This window comes from Carcharhinus amblyrhynchos, chromosome 18, assembly GCF_965287045.1.
Source record: "Carcharhinus amblyrhynchos chromosome 18, sCarAmb.v2.hapA, whole genome shotgun sequence".
Taxonomy (NCBI): domain Eukaryota; kingdom Metazoa; phylum Chordata; class Chondrichthyes; order Carcharhiniformes; family Carcharhinidae; genus Carcharhinus; species Carcharhinus amblyrhynchos.
Window position 1 is genome coordinate 34,582,361 of NC_137341.1, and position 19,695 is coordinate 34,602,055.

Sequence of the window (19,695 nt, forward strand, 5' to 3'; positions counted from 1 at the left end):
CGCCATTTTGCGCTCCGGTTCCCGCTCGGCGGCGGCGCCTCCTCCTCCCGGTGTGGTGGAGAACGGTACCGTGTTCAAGCTGGACGCGCGGGTTTGTTTCTCTCCCCTCTCGTCCCTTTTCTGTGAATAAAGCCGTTAATGGGCTTCGGGAAACAGGCTGCACATTCACCGCCTCTCCACGGTCCCGTGAGCAAAGGAGACTCCGAACTCTCTGCGGCTGAAAGGCCCGAAAGGAATCCGCGAGAGAGAGGGGGGAAGGGGTGAGCAGGCCGATTTCCTGAATTCTACCCCTGACAGCTCTTGGGGGAGGGGAAGTTTAGGCTCGGATGCAGATTAAATTCCCAGCACCTGTCCTGTCGCTTAACTGAGACAGAGTGACAGTTTTCAGCTGCGAACTCGCTCCCCCGCTTGAGATTTTACCTAAACCCATTTATCCTGGGGTTCTTGCAGCGAAAAAAGGCTTTGATCCCGTCAGCCGCGACTGGATTTGAACCAAGTTTGAGACTGAAAGGCTAGTGTCACTAAACTCTCGCCTTTTAAACAAAAAAACTTGGGCTTTTTTTTTAAATTGATCTTTGAAATTATGGGGACCGTTGTTGACCTGGCTGTGTTGCAGAGATCCTTCACTTTTTTTGTCTGTGCAGCCTGTAATTATGCCACACGTTTTGACAGCTTTTGTTGGTGTTATGTTGTTCCTGGACATGGTTTTGTCAAAATTGTAAGTTGCAGTCAGGGATTTTTAATAATTTTTCTAGTTTAAACATATGACAACTACTATAAATCAATAAATAACATTTGAGAAATTATGATTGTGTTTGTTTCTTGGTAACAAGTAATGAATCATCTGGTTACCCACTCACTGAGAAAGTGCTGTTTGGCCCAGATGCACCTTATTTTAAAAGTGCCAAACTGACCACTTGGGTGAAGTATTTCTCATCCTGCCAGGCATGTATCCCATATCAATTCATTGCATTTGGCAGAAGAGAATTGGAAATGCTGAAGGGAGTTTGTTCTGAATACCTTACCAACTAATGGTAAAATAAGGGAAATGTTGTGGCTTCAGCACTGCATTTCAACTGTGATACTAAATTATTTTAATTGACCTTTTGCAAAGAAAAGGTTCAGTCCTTTGGTGATAACCAGTTGATTTGAATTTATGAAACTGACAAAAGAAAATAATGCATGTGACTACTAAGAAACGTGACTTGCCTTTGCGTGCATTACCAAATTTTAATTGAGCTGATTGTTGAGAAGGAGATTAACATTTTTTGTAAAATGCTGAAAAAACTTTGGATCTGGCAGCATCAATGGAGAGATAGAGATTGAATTAACATTTCAGATAAATGATCTTTCGTTGATCTCTGATCATTGTCCAGTAACCCATATTAGAAAGTGAATTATTGATGGCAGGATTGAGCATGAGTGTCCATAGTCAATTTGCTTGTTGAAATTCAGTACCTAGCTTTATAATGTGAACAATGCCCAGTCACAATGACACACTGAGGACAGCTGTTGGTAGAGGAACCAAGCTCAGCAGAATTTAATATCTTCAATCTAAGCAATAGTTCATTGATGTTAAAATTCCATACATTATCTCTAAAGCGAAAACCAATCATCTTGGTAATGTTTTGTAGCATTAACTAGTACTGCAAGTATGGGTTACTTCGCTTATCTAATACTTATTGGACAATACAATGATTTTGCTATGTTTGATAGATTTTCTTTGTGTTTCAGAGAAAGACATGGTTAAAATCTTTAAAAGAGCCTCTACAAAGTAATCTGATTAATAAATTGTTATTCTCTCTGTTTCCACATTTTCCTCTGGAACAAACCAAAATAATTCAGACCAGTTGGGTCAAAAGGTTGCATTTATTTGTGAAAAGAGAAACAATGCTTGGCAGTTAATTGTTGGCTCCATCAACTGCAGTGTCCATGGCAATGCCTCCACCAATCAGGAGTCCACCTGTCCACAAATCAGCACTCACAGTATTAATTGGTTGATTTCCCTTGCATTGTACTCTTGCAAAAGTCCTGATGAGTGCAAGATGAAAAGCTTTGACAAAAAAACTTTTTTCAGGAATACACCAGTTACCATCAAACAACTTTTTTGAGAGATGGAGTAAGTATAAGGCAGGTCCAAGTCAGATGTGACTGAATAATTTTGCATCTTGCAGTTCATGAATATTTGTAGCACATTAGATTTCACTGTCATGATATCTCAAAATTCATATGCATGTATATATGGACAAATCAGTTACAAGACTAACAAGTAGAAGTTTTCATGCAGATTTGTTCTTCACTAATTTCTTGAGACTGCATCATTCAAATTCTTTCCTAAACTAAAATAATCAATTTTATCGCTTTTATTACAAATAGTTTTGCTTTTGGGTCTTTTTAAGGATTAAAAATCTACATTGTACACCAATAATCTCTGTTATCACCAATATTCAGGTTGGTAAAAAAAAGACACTGATACCTTAAATTTTCAATTGATCAGATTGAGCCTGACAGACCTGATTGAATTTTTGGAGAGATAACTAAAGTAGTGGGCTGGGGAATGACTGTGGATACTATTTATTTAAACTTCCAGAAGGCATTTGATAAGTCCCAGGTCAGAATTGAAGGCAATTTATTGACCTGGTTCAGAGACGAGCTGAGTGACAGAAAATGGAAAGTAGGGACAAAGGATGGGTACTCTAATTGGCAGCAAGTGAATAGTGGTGTCCCACAGGATGGTGTGTTTGGACCTCAAGTATTTTTCTGTATTTACTAATAATGGTGTTTCCAACTTTGGCAATGACAAAAAGATAGGTGGCATTGTAATCAGTATAGATGGAGCAGAAATAAACAGAAGAATGAATAGATGGACAAAATTGTCCAAAAAAGACTTCAATGTGGGCATGGGGGGGTTCATGTACTTTGATATAAAAAGGAGAGAACTGGCTGCTTTCTAAATGGTGAAATTCTAGAGCTGTGGAGGTCCAGAGATATTTGGAGATCTATGGACATAGATCATTAAAGTATCATGAATAGGTACAAAAAATGAATACTGACCTTAAGTCGTGCTTCAACTACACATCGCCCTGGTTAGATCCTGCCAAGAGTACTGTGTTCTGATCTTGTACCACACATTAAGAAGGATAAATTGACCTTGGAGGAACTTTAATGTAGATTTACTGGAATGATCTTTGGCATTCAAGGGTTAAATTATGAGGAGAGATGACATAAACTAGGGTTGTATTCCCTGGGATGGAAAAGATTAAAGGTTGAAAACTCATCTCCAAACTCCGTGGCTTGGGGTTTAGCTCCTCTCCCTACAACTGGATTCTAGACTTGCTAACCCACAGACCGTCATCAGTAAGGATAAGCAACAAAACCACCTCCACGATTATCCTCAACACTGGTGCACTGCAAGGCAGTGTCCTCAGTCCCCTACTATAATCCTCGTATACTTATGATTGTGGCCAAATTCCACTCCAACTCCATTTTCAGGTTTGCTGATGACACCACTGTGGTGGGTTGATTAAGGGTTATGGGGAGAGGGCCGGAAAGTGGAACTGAGCCACGACAAATCAGCCATGATCTTATTGAATGGCAGGGCAGGCTCGAAGGGCCAGATGGCCTACTCCTGCTCCTATTTCTTATGTTCAAATGATGAGATAGAGTACAGGAAAGAGATAGAAAATCTGATGGAATGGTATGATGACAATAATCTTTTCCCCAATGTCAGTAAAATAAAGGAGATAGTCATCAACTTCAGGAACGTAGTGGAGGACATGCCCCTGTATGCATCAATGGTGAAGAAGTGGAACTGGTCAAGACCTTCAAGTTTCTAGGTGTCCATATCACCAACAACCTGTCCTGCTCCTTCCATGCTGACGCTATAGTTAGGAAATCCCACCATCGCCTCTATTTTCTTAGGAAGCCGAGGAAATTTTGTATGTCCACTATGACTCACCAGTTTTTACAGATGCATCATAGAAAGCATCTTTTCAGATATATCACAGCTTGGTATGGCTCCTGCTCTGTCCAAGACCGCAAAAAACTACAAAGGGTTGGGAACATGGCTCAGTTCATCATGCAAATCAGTCTCTCATCCATTGACACTGTCTACACTTTCCGCTGCCCGGAAAAGTAGTCAGAATAATGAAGGACCCCATGCGTGTCAGGCATGCTTTCTTCCATCGGGAAAAAGATACAAAAGTCTGAGACCATGTACCAACCAACTCGAGAACAGCTTCTTCCCTGCTGCCATCAGACTTTTGAACCCTCTGCACCCTCTCCTTTCCTTCTCCCCTGTGTACTGTATGAACAGTATGCTTTGTATAGCAAGCAAGAAACAATACTTCTCACTGTATACCAATACATGTGATAATAAATCAAATTGAAAAAGATTTGATCAAAGTTTTCAAAATATGAAGGGGGAAAAAGAAGGGCAGATAGAAACTATTTCAGCTGACTGGAGAGTCTGGGATAAGGGAACATAGCCAAAAAATTAGAACAAGATAGTATAAGAGTGAGGTGAGTAAAAACTGGTCAGTAGATGCTTGAAACTCACTTCTACAAACAGTTTAGTGATGTTAGATGAGTTGTTCATTTCAATTCTGCAATATCAAATATAGGATATGTAGGTGTAAGGAGTAAGGTCACAGATTAGGTATGATCTCCTTGAATGGCAAAGCAGATTTAAAATGCTTCATGACCTTCTTTATGTTCCTTCTGTGTTAAGATTTGTTGCCACTAATGTAGTTAGCATTTGCAGACCTATAATAGTTTACCACTAGTGCCCCCTTTTGTATATATTTTTTAAAATACAGGCAGCAGCTGTCCTCTGCTACCTCATTCAATGTGATCTTGAGTCACATGTTAGGAAACAATCTGACATTGCTTGGATCTCTGCAGAGGAAAGGGGTGTATCATGGCTGAGTCTAGTCCTATCCCCTTTTAAGGTCTATGTGCACTTAAGAACAGAGATCATCGATCAGAAGCCCTATTGTTCCCCTTCCTGCTGCAGAAATACTGGGGCTAATTCCTACCCCCCAACTGCCCTATCATAAGCTACCCCATCGTGAGGATTTTCCTGGTCAGCTGCAAACCACATGATGGATTTCAGCAGTGAGCACCTTTTAATTATGAACCAAATTGCTCCAAAGGAAAATATCTACTGGAAGTTCATGTTTGAGGAGATAGGAAATTGTTAATGATGAGACACATTCCATTCTGTTTGTTAGGGGAAAGGTCACATGATTGACACCAACCCTGATTATTGGGTGAAGTATGATGAGGACATGTGAATGGTCAAAATCTGTTAGAACTGAGATCATTACTAAAATTAATTGTATGTCAGAAGATATTGTAGAGTGCAAGGATGCGGAATTGAATCTGAGTAATAGGTGAGTAAGACCGCACTCTCAATATTGGATTAACTTTGGTCACTAAAAGGAACAGAGGAAAGCAACTAGAATGATAATTTCCAGCAAGATAGGGCAAAGAGGTAAGATTAATGAGAATGGAAAGCCATGCATTTTGAGGGGAATACTTGCATATCCCACAACCAAGCTTGGCTTGTGCAGTATACAACCAGAAGGAGTCTTTAGAAAAAGGCACTGGACAATGGTGCAAAGCAAACTAGGCAAGATTGTGATAAGTCTTGCTCAAAGGGAGGGAATTTGGAGGAAGGATATCAATGCACAGAATCCAACTGTTGCACTGTAGACAGAGCTTGCGTGAACAAGGCCTAACCTCAAGCCATAGGTTTCTGAAGTGTGGTTTGTACAAACTCTTTTTTTATTCATTTATGGGATGTGGGCATTGCTGGCTGGGCCAGTATTCATTGCTCATCCCTGAGGGCATTTAAGAGTTAACTACATTGCTGTGGTCTAGGCCAGACAAAGATGGCAAATTTCCTTCTCTACAGGGCATTAGTGAGCCAGGTGGGTTTTTACAGCAATTGATTATGGTTTCATGGTCATCATTAGACTTTCAATTTAAATTTCACCATCTGCAATGGTAGGATTCGAACTCTAGTCCCCCAGAACATTACCCTGGGTCTCTGGATTCTAGTCCAGTGACAATACCGCTATGTCACGGCTTCCCCTTGATTAGATCAAGACTACACATGCTAATTAGCTGCTTGTTTAATTTATAGTCTTGAACAATAAAAAACATCACATCAGGAATTGCTTCTTGGCCTGTATTCCCATTGCTGACAATCACAGGATCATTATGGGTCACTACATTATAATTGACCACCCTTGTCCCAGATGGGACGACACTGACATAGAGCAGTTGGACTAAATGGCCTATCTCCGTTTTGGAACTTATGTAACTCATGCATGAAATGCCCTTTTTGTAACTGGTACAAAGTATTTACTAGTTCCATTTCATCAGTACACTGTTAATACAAATTACCAGTTCTTCAAATATTTTTGTGCAAAAAGGGCTTTGAATTGGCACAAGCTTTCCATTAACACAAAAAGTTTATTGTTTTAATAAATAGTAGTTTTAAATTATATTTTATTGTTTAACAATCAACAGTTCTTCTTAAGCTGCTGTGGAGTTTATTATATTTATAGAAGCTGAGAGAGGATATTATAAAATAGTTCACTGTGATACAAGAGAGTAGTGTAATTACATGCTCATTTTAGTTGACTTAACTGTTTTTTGTCAATGTGCTGAAGATCTTCATGCCAGTGTTCTGAATGTTTTTCTCACCCTCACCATCATTAGATATTAAAAAATATTATACTTTGTGTGAAAGGTGATTTTGCTTGTGTGTGCATGTGTCTGCTTGCTCGTTTAAATCTATATTTATTTCATATTTTAATATTTCATCAAGAATAACCCTAGATGAATGTGAACCATGCTCCTCTCGTCTGTTGAAAGCAGCTACTCAAGTTGGGGTACAGTTCCACAATTATCCATTCTTCATGTCTGCAAATAGACAGTTCGTAGGAATCAAAAGCAAGTCCACCCTCTCCTCACTACCAGCCCTACCCCCAAAACACTCTACAAGTAACAGGTGACTGGATAACAACTGGGTGCCCTGGCTGATCATTTTTCTTCTCCCTCTCCCAGAAGCAATGAACTCATCACCAGAACTTGTCAATTAACTCCTCATTGACTGCCAATCAATCATGGGATTTTGTGATTATTGTTTAGTCACACTCTGCCTTTATCAGCTGAGCCACTGAAAGAATCTCCGCAAGTCTAAACTGAACATTTGGCCCTTGATGTTGTGCCGAGCTATGTCCAAACCCACAATCAAGCTATCCCACTCCCTATCATTCTGGTGTGCTCCATGTGCCTACCCAATAACCGCTTGAAATTTCCTAAAGTGTCCGACTCCACTATCACAGCAGGCAGTGCATTCCACACCCCAACCACTCTCTGAGTAAAGAATCTACCTCGAACATCCTTCCTATGTTTCCCACATGTCACATAACATTGCTGCTTTCTGTCAATTACACTGAATTTGTTATTATTCTTAATTTCTTGCAGGTATTTTGAATTAAATTGAAAAGTGTGACAACATGGATCAACAGTTCAACACCAGTAGGGAATCATCAAGTAGGGAAGTCTTTAAACGAAAAGCAAGTGACACACAAGAGAGCAAGATCAAATCACTGAGGACGGACAGTGAGAAACAATGCATTTCTCACATGAACAATGAGGACAGTTGTGAACGTGTCCTTCCTGTACAGCCAGACTATTATGACAAGAGCTTTCCTGATTACAGGCAGCCTGTAGAGATTGGCTGTTTCTCATTAGATGCACGTCGCCAGCTCTACAATGATGCCAGGCAGCTAAGGTACTGTGTGAAACCCACCAACAAGAATCCAAACTTCAACCTGCGGGATGGTTACAAAGACCGATACATCAAAAGGAATGACAATGTTAAGGAAAAGCTGGATCATATCCTGAAGTGGATTCTATTGAACAAGCACAAATTCCCTATGCTGTCTGGGGATGACAAACCGCCTGCTTTGTCAAAGTAAGTTGTGATGTTAGCTGTGAAATAATATATTTGTAGCAAAGATCATTGAACATTTTCAATTTCAGAATCCATTTCCAGCAGTCTGCAGTTAAATGCAGGGTGATGTTCCTTTGTTACTGCCCTGAATTATATTCTCAGTTTCCATCTGAGAAGAGGTTCCCCCAAAACCACACCAGCCAGTAAGTGGAAGAGCAGTTTAGTGTTGAATTAGGAGCAAATTTCCCATTTTACCATCAGGAACTGATCCAGCTCATTTTCTAAATGACTCTTACAATCAGCTGGGGATATATTTGGCCCAGAGCTGAAAAGCCAAAAACTTGACATAAGTTTAACCCCTTTCAGACTCAGGTGATGCCAGGAGCCAATGCCTTGTCCAGGAGATTTACTGTGCTAGGCCATCCCCTCCAATTAGGTAATACAAGCACACATAACATTTTTAATTATATAGCCATATAGTTCATTATGTCTTTTTGTGAAAATATCACCTTCTAATAATCTGTTTTCTGCCTGAAACTATACGCTCCTGAATTCCTCATTTCCTCTCCCATTGCTTTATGTTCTGATGGGTACTTGAGACACACTTGCTCAATAAGTGAACACAGTGTGAACAAAGTCAAACTCGTGTTGTGGAAATCAGGAATTAAAGCTTCAATTGATTGCAAAGTAAAGTGAGATTTACTGCACTAGGGAACGTTACTCTGCCATCACCTTGTGCTCTGATTGAATTCAGGCAGCACTATAATCAGATGGGTGCTGTGAGTAAAAGGGTTTGCAGTTACGCAATGAATGCTCTTTACTCCCAATATTACCTCAGGAAGAATGAAACTGTATGACCGCAACACTACATTCTGCACTCTCTCTTTTCCTTCTCTATGAACGTTATGTTTTGTCTGTAAAGCAAGCAAGAAACAATACTTTTCACTGTATGCTTATGCATGTGACAATCGTAAATCAAAAAAAAACTCGTCAAAAGAAAATGGAGGAGTCATTCAGCAGGTCTGGCAGCATCTGTTGAGTAAATAGGAGTGAGCTGACATTTTCTTAATAAACTCTTCCATAGTCATAGCTCTTTTCGGACAAAGCAGTTTTTCTTTAAAAGAATCCAATTGTGTTGTATGAAAGGAGAGAAGGTTAGCACTCTCCTTGATAAGGATGGAAAGGGCCCTAGTGGCCTTTCAACACTCAAATAGTTAAGGCATTGCCGTCTACTTAGTGATAGGATGGCACAGTGGTTAGCACCTCTCATTTTTAACTATATAGCCATATAGTTCAATATGTCTTTTTGTGAAAATATCACCCTCTAATTCAGTTAGCCTCACAGCGCCAGGGACCCAGGTTCAATTCCAGCCTCAGGTCACTGTCTGTGTGGAGTTTGCACGTCCTCCCCATTTCTATGTGGGTTTCCTCCAGGTGCTCTGGTTTCCTCCCACAGTCCGGAGATGTGCAGGTTAGGTTGATTGGCGATGGAAAGTTGATCCTTAGTGTCAGGGGGATTAGCAAGGTAAGTATGTGTGGTTGCGGGAATAAGGTCTGGGTGGGATTGTGGTCAGTGCAGACTCAATGGACTGAATGGCATCCTTCTACAGTGTAGGAATTCTATGTAATGAAACTTAGATCTATTTAAAATGTGCAGAAGCAAAATTAAATGGTATCACAGTACTCTCACCATCATAAATCTGACTCCAGTGACAATTCCAAATCTCAGTAGTCTGCCGTTCATCCTACTGTGGTGAATGAGAAGAATCATATTTTACAAAGATGAATAAGCAGGGAATTGTGCACTTTGTATTCCTGACTATTACAGTCAGTAACAGTAATACAGTATTTACCTTGCTTAGCCTTGGCTGTTTGGCAGTGGAAAGAGATCAGCTGTTGCTGGGTCTTTTCTTGTGTGTATGTGTTTTGCTGGTTGGAGAAATTGTCCATTTCTGCTTGCAGTCAGCTACATACAGACTTCATCACGTGGAGAGGACATCTGACTAAAATTCTAACTACCCCTTATGAAAACCGGGAGGGCTGGATGTTGGCAGTGACTCGATTTAATGGAACCTATTACATGAGTGAGGTAGAGACTGAAGAAGCCAGACGGCAGAGAGAGCAGAGGACTGAAATGCAGGAGGAGTTGATGTATGGAGGATACAAGTTTGAGCAGTATTTGTGTGCAGGTGAGAGATTTCTCCAAAACTTTCATTGCTTTCATTTACATCTTTTCACTGTATGCTAATGCATGTGACCAGATGTCAAAGAATTGTAACAATTACACGAAATTAGTTAAGATAATTTTACCTTTTCAGCAGCAAGCTGATCTTTGTATTAATTGTCAAGACTTCAAAAAACTTCAAGAACACTTTTACAGTATAGAGAACAGTTGAAAACGGCAACAAAAACAGAAAATGCTGGAAAATCTTAGCAGGTCTATTGGATCCGCTGACATTTTCCAGCATTTTCTGTTTTTGTTTCAGATTACAGCATCCGCAGTAATTTGCTAAGTTAAAAACGGCACTCTGATCACCCATTGGTATAATGAATATACCAGCTCATTCAATACATCATTATCCAAATGCTATTTGGAGGAAAATTGCATTTAGACACATAATGCTTGATGATATTCTTAATTATTTCATATTTATTTTGCACTAAACCTCCTGCAGCTACCAATATTTCAAACCCATATTATAAACTAACTAATCCTAACCCAACCACAATCTAAAGCTGTGTTGCTGGGTGTTTTTCGCATTGCAAGTAGATAGAGTATGAAACTTTTCCATTATTGCATTTTACTGAAATCCAAACAAAGATGGGTGCTCATCCAAACTTATTTAAAAGACAAGAGGATTGAATTTTCAATGTGACTGAATGGTAGCTGCAGCTGCTGTTGGCTGAAAATGCTGAGCAAACATCTGTTAGGAATGGGGCTACGTTTATAAAGATAAGCACAGACAGAGGTATATAAATTCCTCTCAGAGTTCCTCAGGTAGTTACCAAAAGATTATACTGCCATAAAAGAACAGTTTTGTTTGCAGTTGTCTGGCAATCTTACTTAAATCTTATTTTTCATAGGCCAATAAAGATCCCACTCTGTGTGCAATTGATTGACCTCGGTTAGGGCAACGTCTGAGGCAATTTGATTGTTATTCAATGATCATCACTGGAATATGCACATGTGTAGATAATGGGTATAAAAGCAGAATATGATGGAAATACTCATCAATCAGGCAGCTTCTCTGAGGAGAGGAATGTAGTTATTCTTTCAGACATTAGTTCACTTCACCCACTGCAGCACAGCCCGTCCAGCATTTTCTGCTTTTATTTCAGCATCCAGAGTATTTTGCTTTTATGTAGATATTGGATAGTGCTTAACATGATCAAACAGCAGACAACACTCCCCTCCATCATAAGGTCAGAAATGGGGATGTTTGCTGATTCTTGTACAATGTTCAACTGTAGTCACAACTCCAATAACACTCAAGAAACCTTGATACGTCCAGGACAAAGCAGCCTACTTGATGGGCACCCCACCCACCATCTTCAACATTCACTCCCTGCACCACGATACACAGTGGCGGCTGTGTGTACCGTCTACAAGATACACTGCAGCAACTCAAGTCTTTGTCAACAACATCTTCCTAACCCACAACCTCTTATCATCTTGAAGAATAAGGACAGCAGATACATGGGAACACCACCACATGCAAGTTCTTCTCCAAACTACACCTCATCTTGACTTGGAACTATATTGCTGTTCCTTCACTGTCACCGGTCAAAATCCTGGAACTCCCTACCTACACAACATGGATTGCTGAGGTGCAAGAACGCAGTTCACCTCCAGCTTCTCAAGGGCAATTAGGGATGGGCAATAAATGCTGATTTAGCCAGCGATGCCCACACCCATGAAAGGATTTTCAAAAACTCACTATGCAGCTTTACATGAACAGTCAGAAAAATAACCACTTATGCAAAACTGAAGGCCTCCTAGTTCTCTTGGAGTTACACCCTAGCAAGAATGAGTACGACAGAAAATGAGAGTAAGGAAGTGGAAAATTGACTCATATTCACACTATTTCTTTCAGATAAACCAGGTGGCAATCCTAACCCAGCAGGCGTGGTAAACACCAATGAAGCATTTTGTTGCGTGGTTCGAACTCGGCTGAATGGCCACTCACTCGTGTTTTCCGGTGAAGTGGACTGCAAAGATGATTCAGACCCAAGGTTAAAGGCTCCACAGTGTTATGTGGAACTCAAAACGAGCAGGGAGATTTACAGTCCAAACCAAGAGAGGAATTTTCACAGGTTAGTAGCCTTTGTCTTCTGCACCATCACAACAAAGATTAAATTAAGCTCTTCTAAGTGGCAGCCTGCCTGTTGCACATCAGCTAATGAATGTATTCCTGTAAACACCTGCAAGGCACAGCTGCAGTGTTGTTTGAGATGCTTGACTGAAGTCCTTTTAGAGAATCTTATAAATAGTAAGTAAGCATGTTTGTGCTCTGCTACAGCATGAGCTCTGGATAACATTGCTGCAGCTTTTCAAAAACCGTCCAAATGGAACTGAACCATCAGTGATCTCTATTTCCCAGACATTTCTGAAATGGGGAAACAGTTTTTTAAAATAACAGAATCATGGTACATTTTTTGGTCTTCTGTTGATATTGATTTTCAAAATTACAACACAAACACCAAAGAGCATTGGTGTCAATCATGGTTATAGATGAAAAAACTTGAAATAACAGATCAGTACAGAAATACTGATTATATAATTACTTGGCAGGACTAATTCCAGTGAAAAGGTGGGAGGCTGAATAAAGAGTCACAATTCAAAGGATGGGGGGGCGGGGCAGTGGCAGCAACTGCAGAGAGATGGATCTTTCTGAGTGTGTTCATTAGCTGAACGATCACATGAAGGGAACGTATAGTAATGTAGACCTATTTTTAAAAAGAAACATAATTTATTTCGTCTCCCGTATAGTTCACAAGACAAATCCGCTCCCTGCATTTACTCGAATTTGTGTGCAAACTAACTGTGAACTCCTGAGGAGGAGATAGTGATTGTTCACTAGTAATTGTTCCAAGCAACGCTTAGGGGATCCCTCTTTGAATCTTTGAACCCAAAGTATGCTTTTTCCACATTGCGTTTCCAATGCTACCAGTGATCTTAAATCACATAAGAACATAAGAAATAGGAGCAGGAGTAGGCCATCTAGCCCTTCGAGCCTGCCCCGCCATTCAATAAGATCATGGCTGATCTGTCTTGGCTCAGTTCCACTTTCCCGCCCTCTCCCCATAACCCTTAATCCCCTCTCTTATCAAAAACCCATCAACCCGCGTCTTAAAAATATTTAGCGAGGTAGCCTGCACCACTTCAACGGGCAGAGAATTCCAGAGATTCACCACCCTTTGAGTGAAGAAGTTCCTCCTCAACTCCGTTCTAAACCGCCCCCCCTTTATCTTGAGGCCGTGCCCCCTAGTCCTACTGTCCTGAGTGGGAAGAGTCTCTCCACCTCTATCCTATCCATCCCATTCATCATCTTATACGTCTCAATGAGATCTCCCCTTATTCTTCTAAACTCTAACGAGTACAAGCCTAGTTTATTCAACCTCTCCTCATAGCTCAACCCCCTCAACTCCGGCATCAGCCTAGTAAACCTCCTCTGCACTCCCTCCAAGGCCAAAATATCCTTGCGTAAGTACGGCGCCCAAAACTGCACACAGTACTCCAGCTGCGGCCTCACCAATGCCCTGTACAGCCGCAGCAAGACCTCCCTACTTTTATATTCAATCCCCCTCGCTATGAAGGCCAGCATCCCATTCGCCTTCCTGACCACCTGCTGCACCTGCAAGCTGGGTTTTTGCGACTCATGCACAAGGACCCCGAGGTCCCTCTGCACTGTCGCCTGCTGCAGTTTTTCGCCACGTAAGTAATAATCCTTCCTACCATTATTCCTACCAAAGTGGACCACCTCGCACTTGCCAACATTAAATTCCATTTGCCATTTCCTGGCCCATTCGCCCAGTCTATCTAGATCCTTCTGTAGACTCTCCACACCCTCCGCACAATTTGCCTTTCCTCCAATCTTGGTGTCATCAGCAAATTTCGACACCCTACACTCGGTTCCCTCCCCCAGATCATCTATATAAATGGTAAATAGCTGAGGCCCCAGCATAAACACATCCCTCATTCCCACTATAGCGTCGTTGCTGCAGCTCTGTTTTGTCTGTTTTGAAGCTGTAGGAATGAACTCCAGTTGTCATGTGTAACACTCACTAAATTAGATGCATCTCAACAATGGGAACAGCAAAGGCATTTGGAAGTTCTGATTCTGTCAACCTTGTCTTTGCAGATTTAAGTTGATTAAATGGTGGGCACAGTCCTTCCTGCCTGGAGTGCCTCGGATAATTGCAGGCTTTAGAGATGATAATGGAGTGGTAGTTTCACTTCAGTCTTTCGAAACAATGAAGATTCATCACCTCGTCAAGGTTTGCACATTTAAATTCAATTACATTTTAAAATAATTCTCAAAGTTACGCACCAATAGCTGCAGGAATAAAAATAACAATCAGAACAGTAAAGTTTAGCACTTCCTCTCATCTGTAACACCCACAAAACTATTGGAGTAAACTTATTAATGGAAAGAATTGCCAAAACAGAAACAGATGAACAAAAATCTTATGTCCTGAAATCCTACCCAATGTTCTTGCTCATTGCCAGTTATCGGTAAAAGATATTTCCAATGATAAATCTACCTTTGGAATTTACAACCAAATTGTCCCATTTCTCTGTAGCTTCTGGTATAGCTCAGAGTGGGAACAATCAATTTGTGATGCCTCACACACACAGCAAATACACTCTCTTAAGTAATATAGGTTCACATTAACTCCAGCCTACATTCCCATCACTTAACATAGAACCCCTACAGTGCAGGAGTAGGCCATTTAGCCCATTGAACCTGCACCAGCAACAGGCCACTTAGGCTCTATCCCTGGAACCTCACATATTTATCCTGTTAATCCCTCTAACCTACGTACCCCAGGACACTAAGGAGCAATTTAGCATGGCCAATGCACATCTGTGGACTGTGGGAGGAAACCGGAGCACTCAGAAGAAACCCACGCAGACAGGGGGTGAACATGCAAACTCCACACAGATAATGATCCAAGCCAGAATCGAACCCAGGTGTCTGGAGCTGTGAGGCAGCAGTAAATATACGGAGGTCGTTGGACAGTGCAATTCTATAAAGAATGTCCGTCGATGGTGAAAACTGGAATTTCCCAGACAAACATAAATGGATCAGAATCCCTGTGCATCAAAGATATCTAATTTAAATAGGTTTCCCTATAAATTCAGTGTGAAATGACCATGTAACAAATGACTTCTAATTAATATTGAGGATTTTATAGTAGTTCTTTTATATACAAAGACATGGTGGCAGCATTTTATATGAAGCTTGATAGGATCTCAGATCCTGTCATTGAACTATGGTGCACAAGTACGGTGCAACTGTTGCCTTTTTCCAGGAGATGGTTTTCCCTCCAGAAGGAGATACACTGTTCCCATCCTCATCCCAATGCAGGCTGCTTTAACTAAGCCAAGTGAGTGCTCCTCTGATGGCGCAACATGAATTAAGAGCAGGGATAAGCCACTCATCCTCTTGAGCCTGCTCTGCCCTTTAATAATATTGTAACCTCAACTCCACATTTACCTTACCCCACGCTTACCAATAATCTACCTATCTCCACCTTAAAAATATTCAAACATTCTGCTTCCATCGCCTTTTGAGAAAGAGAATTCCATAGGCACAGGACCTTCCGAGAGAAAAAAAAAATTTCCTCATCTCTGAGTGACCACCAGTAGTTGTAGATTGTCCCACAAGGAAAAATATCTCTCCATATCCACCCAGTCAAGACTCCTCAGGATCTAGAAGGAGATGAATAGGTGATCCCACATTTAACACACAATATAGATCAGCAGTTGGGATACTATGCTTGGCCTGTGTTCAATCTGGAGATGTTAGATTCCTCTGCAAGTTTGATTCTCGTTCGTTGTCCCCAGTTCATTGAATAGCTTGGACATATGCTACAATGATAGTGATGAGAAGTAACGAGGTGAATGGCCTATTTCCATATTCCTGGAATGGAGTTTTATGTAACAACATAGTGACTGGAGCAGCCTCACTGTTAATGCCAGACTTAAGGATATAGATACTTACATTTTGTTCCCATCTCAAATAGAATGAACGGAATTGCTGGAAGCCTGCAGTATGTCTAAATTTCTGCAACGCTTTTCTGTCCTTTGTGAAAAAGGTGGTGACTCGAGATGATCACCGGTAGGAATTGATTTAACTCTTCTTCAGAATTCTGAGAGCTTTCTATTTTCATTAATGGATTATTCCAGTTGTTAAGCACAGTTCCAAAGGAGTTTGCGAGAGTATACGTGTGTGTAATTTTAAAAAGTCTGTTTTGACTTTTATGTTAGTTAGGAGCAATTGGGATGGACAAAATCACCATTCAGTCCAATGATTTTAATTCAGCAACTAACACATTATATGATCAATGTAGGAAAATATTAAAATAAATCTGTGACTAATCAGGTCAGACTTCAAAACATCTGATTGGCTGAAATCAATAGTGTTCTCAATGTTTTTAGCCAATCACAAATACATTTTCGGCAAGTTGTTGTTGGGTTCAATGTTGAAAACCAAACTGGGTAAGTCCTGCAAACAACTTTATTTTTAAAAGAAAAGATGAAAATAATTCAACCATTATGCTTTATCTTAAGATTGTTATGGTTGAGTCAGAAACGCCAGTGTTTTATGAAGCCCATCTGAATCATACATTTTGCATCTTGAATTTGGCTGAGATAAGCATGAGATGTTTCACTTAAGGTGTGATTCAAAAGACTCAGTAGGGAGCTTTTATCAAACAAAGTTTATTTAAGAATATAGTTAACATGTATAGTAAGAAAATTAGCAAGAACTTTTATCAGTTACAAACAAGAAACAAAATAATCACTATAATGTATAAATCTTTAATGGATATCTCTGATGTGTTCCAATTGAAACCAAAACCCATAGACAATAAAAAACATTTTCACAGGTTCAGCACAGGCTACTGCTTACATGATTATGGAAATTTGAGTCCCTTGGTTGAAGTCTATCCTTCTCTGGATTCACTCCAAACAGTTTGAAGACAAGACAGCTTACCAAAGCACCAGAGACACTCTGGTCCAGCCCCCAAGAACAGCAGGTTTTCACCTTTCAGGAAAACAAGATTTTGTTCTCAGCTAACCAGCAGAATTTTCAAAAGAGGGAAAGCATTTCTTTTTAGCTTGCAGTCCCTTCTAAAACTCAACTTTAATTTACAGCTCCAAACTGAAACTGAAAAAAAATCAATTGTCACCTGACCTGCCCTGTTTTTTTTTCTTAATCCCAACATTGACATCACCTAAAAATCTCTTAAAGGTACACTAACCTCACAAGGTTTAGTAACTTTAGAACTACAATACATTCAGATAAGTTATTTTCTCTGCTCCTCATTAATAAAAGAAGCACAAGGGAATAGACCTCTCAGAAACAAATGATCCAGTTAGTTTAATCAGCCAATATAATTACAACACATCCTCACTTAAAGTTGTAATTGCACTCCTGAAAAATGCAACTTTAAGGGACATGTATTTAAGTGAATCAGACTTTCCTATTAAAGCCAATCTAAAAAATGCTGTAGATAGGTTCTATGGAACCTTCTTGTCAGAAAAAAAAAACCCTGTAAGTTGAGATACTACAAATTGCTAAATTCTTATTTTGGTAAACAGAATAAAATTGATATTAAAATTTAAACATTACCTTGTAAGTTAAAATACAAAAGTACTATCTCTCTGCTTGTCTGTGGCTCACTGCTGATCTTGCTTCCCAAATCTCTCACTTTCTGTGAACACTCTGGGTTCTCAGCCTTTCCTGCTACCTAACCCATTCTCTTGCTGCCAATCCACCAGGCTCACATCCTGACTCTCCCACTCACTGTTTCCCTCTTCTCAATCCTCGCTGTGAGCAAGGACTCTGGAAATGAGCAGCAAGGGGCATAAAGAACAGTTTCAAACCACAGGAGGTAAGTTGTGACCCAGAGTGTCAGTAGTGAGACGGTGGGTCAGATAGCGGGAGAGCCCATAAGCAACAGGGTCAGCAGTGAGAACAAAAGAGTGGCCACTACAAAATGACACTGATTGGGTAACACAGCCCAAGGTCAGACCAGTGGCATACAACTTTAAAACAAAACCCATAACACTAAATCAGAATGCAAGTCCCCTTTAATGGCAGATGGTAAAGCAAAACACAGTAAAATGGGAGCTTGCTGTCACAGTAGTTACTGTGCATTGTAATTGTGGCGATATCTCAGTTCTGCACTATTGCTGTTATGTTCTTGTGCAGATCGGTACCTTTTTTTTGATCCACTCAGGTTAATATTTTCTAATTTGTTTTTAGGGTGGTGACTCTTTTTTCCTGGGAGCCTGGTAAAGATATTTCATATACAGTGCACACAGATCACATGTATGCTTTCATACCAGACTGGTACGTGGAGAATATGATGGTACAGGAAAGTAACTAGAGCACTGTGGCCGGAAAAACAATCCCATCATCTGATTGAGTATCGAAGGAAAAGTGATGCTGAACTCCTGTCCTTTAATTTGCAGTACTGTACAAAGTGACACTTTAAAAATGTACATAGTCTTCATAATAAAAGTTTTAAAATGCAAATAACATTCCCCAGCCATGGGAAAGAGTCTGTTTTATTTGTTTTTGCTTCAGTAACATACAACTTCCATAGTTATCTTCTCTATTTTGAGGAAGATATTACAGTCCATAAAGTAACAGTCAAACATCTGAGAGCAAGCATGTTCTTATAAATAATCCTTAACATTTAAAAAAAAACTGAGGTTCTCACTACAGCTCCATTTCAGTCATTAGCTTGGGTTACATCCAGTGAAATGTAATAAAAATACAACTTAGATGCACAGAGCCAGTGTTACAAATTAACACAGTATGGAAACATCCATAGAGATACCTATACTTCTTAAAAAGTGCTCACTTTGCCACCAAAAATCCACAAGTTTTATCCTGCATGAAAAATAGACAACAGCATCCCCAGCCCCACTTCCTACCTTTGCCAAACTTAGTAGCTGCATTATTTCCTACGCTGTCTTTGAAATGACATGTCTTTTTCAGCGTGTGTCCCTCAAAGTTGCAGTAAAAAGTCTGACAACACCAGGTTTTAGTCCAACCTATTTATTTGATAATATACTCACTAGCTTTCGGGGTTACCCCCTTCGTCAGGTGAATGGAGAGTTCTGGCCTCAGACAGAGCATATAAAGCACAGACAGTTTAGAGATTACTGATTAAAATGCAAATCCTTACACCTAACCTGCTGTTCAAGACCTGAAGTGGCTGATAATGTGAGTGGAAGGAGCACTGACCACAGTTTAAAGAGATGTGTATTGTCTCCAGACAGTACAGTAAGTGAGGTTTTGCAAACCCAGGCAAGTCATGGGGGTTACAGATAGTGCAACATGAACCCAAGATCCCTGTTGAGACCGTCCTCATGTGTGCGGAACTTGGCTATCAGTCTCTGCTCAGCGACTCTGCGCTGTCGTGTGTCGTGAAGGCCACCTTGGAGAATGCTTACCCGAAGGTCAGAGGCTGAATGCCCGTGA

The 19,695-nt window shown here is 40.4% G+C and overlaps 1 protein-coding gene and 1 pseudogene across 4 annotated transcripts; both read left to right on the plus strand.

The window, feature by feature from the left end:
- Positions 1–6: 6 nt before the first annotated feature.
- On the plus strand, positions 7–19,463 carry dxo (decapping exoribonuclease). Of its 4 annotated transcripts, XM_080206767.1 has the most exons (8): positions 55–91; positions 2,078–2,119; positions 7,501–7,993; positions 9,935–10,161; positions 12,067–12,286; positions 14,335–14,470; positions 16,223–16,317; positions 18,469–19,463. In XM_080206767.1, exons 3-8 carry the CDS (start codon positions 7,533–7,535, stop codon positions 18,590–18,592), a joined length of 1,263 nt encoding a protein of 420 aa, XP_080062893.1. In that variant the 5' UTR covers positions 55–91; positions 2,078–2,119; positions 7,501–7,532; the 3' UTR covers positions 18,593–19,463. The 4 variants fall into 4 exon arrangements, with proteins under 4 accessions (XP_080062891.1, XP_080062892.1, XP_080062894.1 ...); XM_080206765.1 differs by lacking the exon at positions 2,078–2,119 and having other exon boundaries at positions 7–91; XM_080206766.1 differs by lacking the exon at positions 2,078–2,119 and having other exon boundaries at positions 12–718.
- On the plus strand, positions 9,105–9,247 carry LOC145355222 (U6atac minor spliceosomal RNA; annotated as a pseudogene).
- Positions 19,464–19,695: the final 232 nt, after the last annotated feature.

Bases quoted from the DNA above. Each gene is read 5' to 3' on its own strand.
- dxo (XM_080206765.1), top strand. From the start codon at position 7,533: ATGGATCAACAGTTCAACACCAGTAGGGAATCATCAAGTAGGGAAGTC. The intron at 7,994-9,934 runs GTAAGTTGTGAT...TTCTGCTTGCAG, and splicing joins AAACCGCCTGCTTTGTCAAA to TCAGCTACATACAGACTTCA. The intron at 12,287-14,334 runs GTTAGTAGCCTT...TTGTCTTTGCAG, and splicing joins CAAGAGAGGAATTTTCACAG to ATTTAAGTTGATTAAATGGT.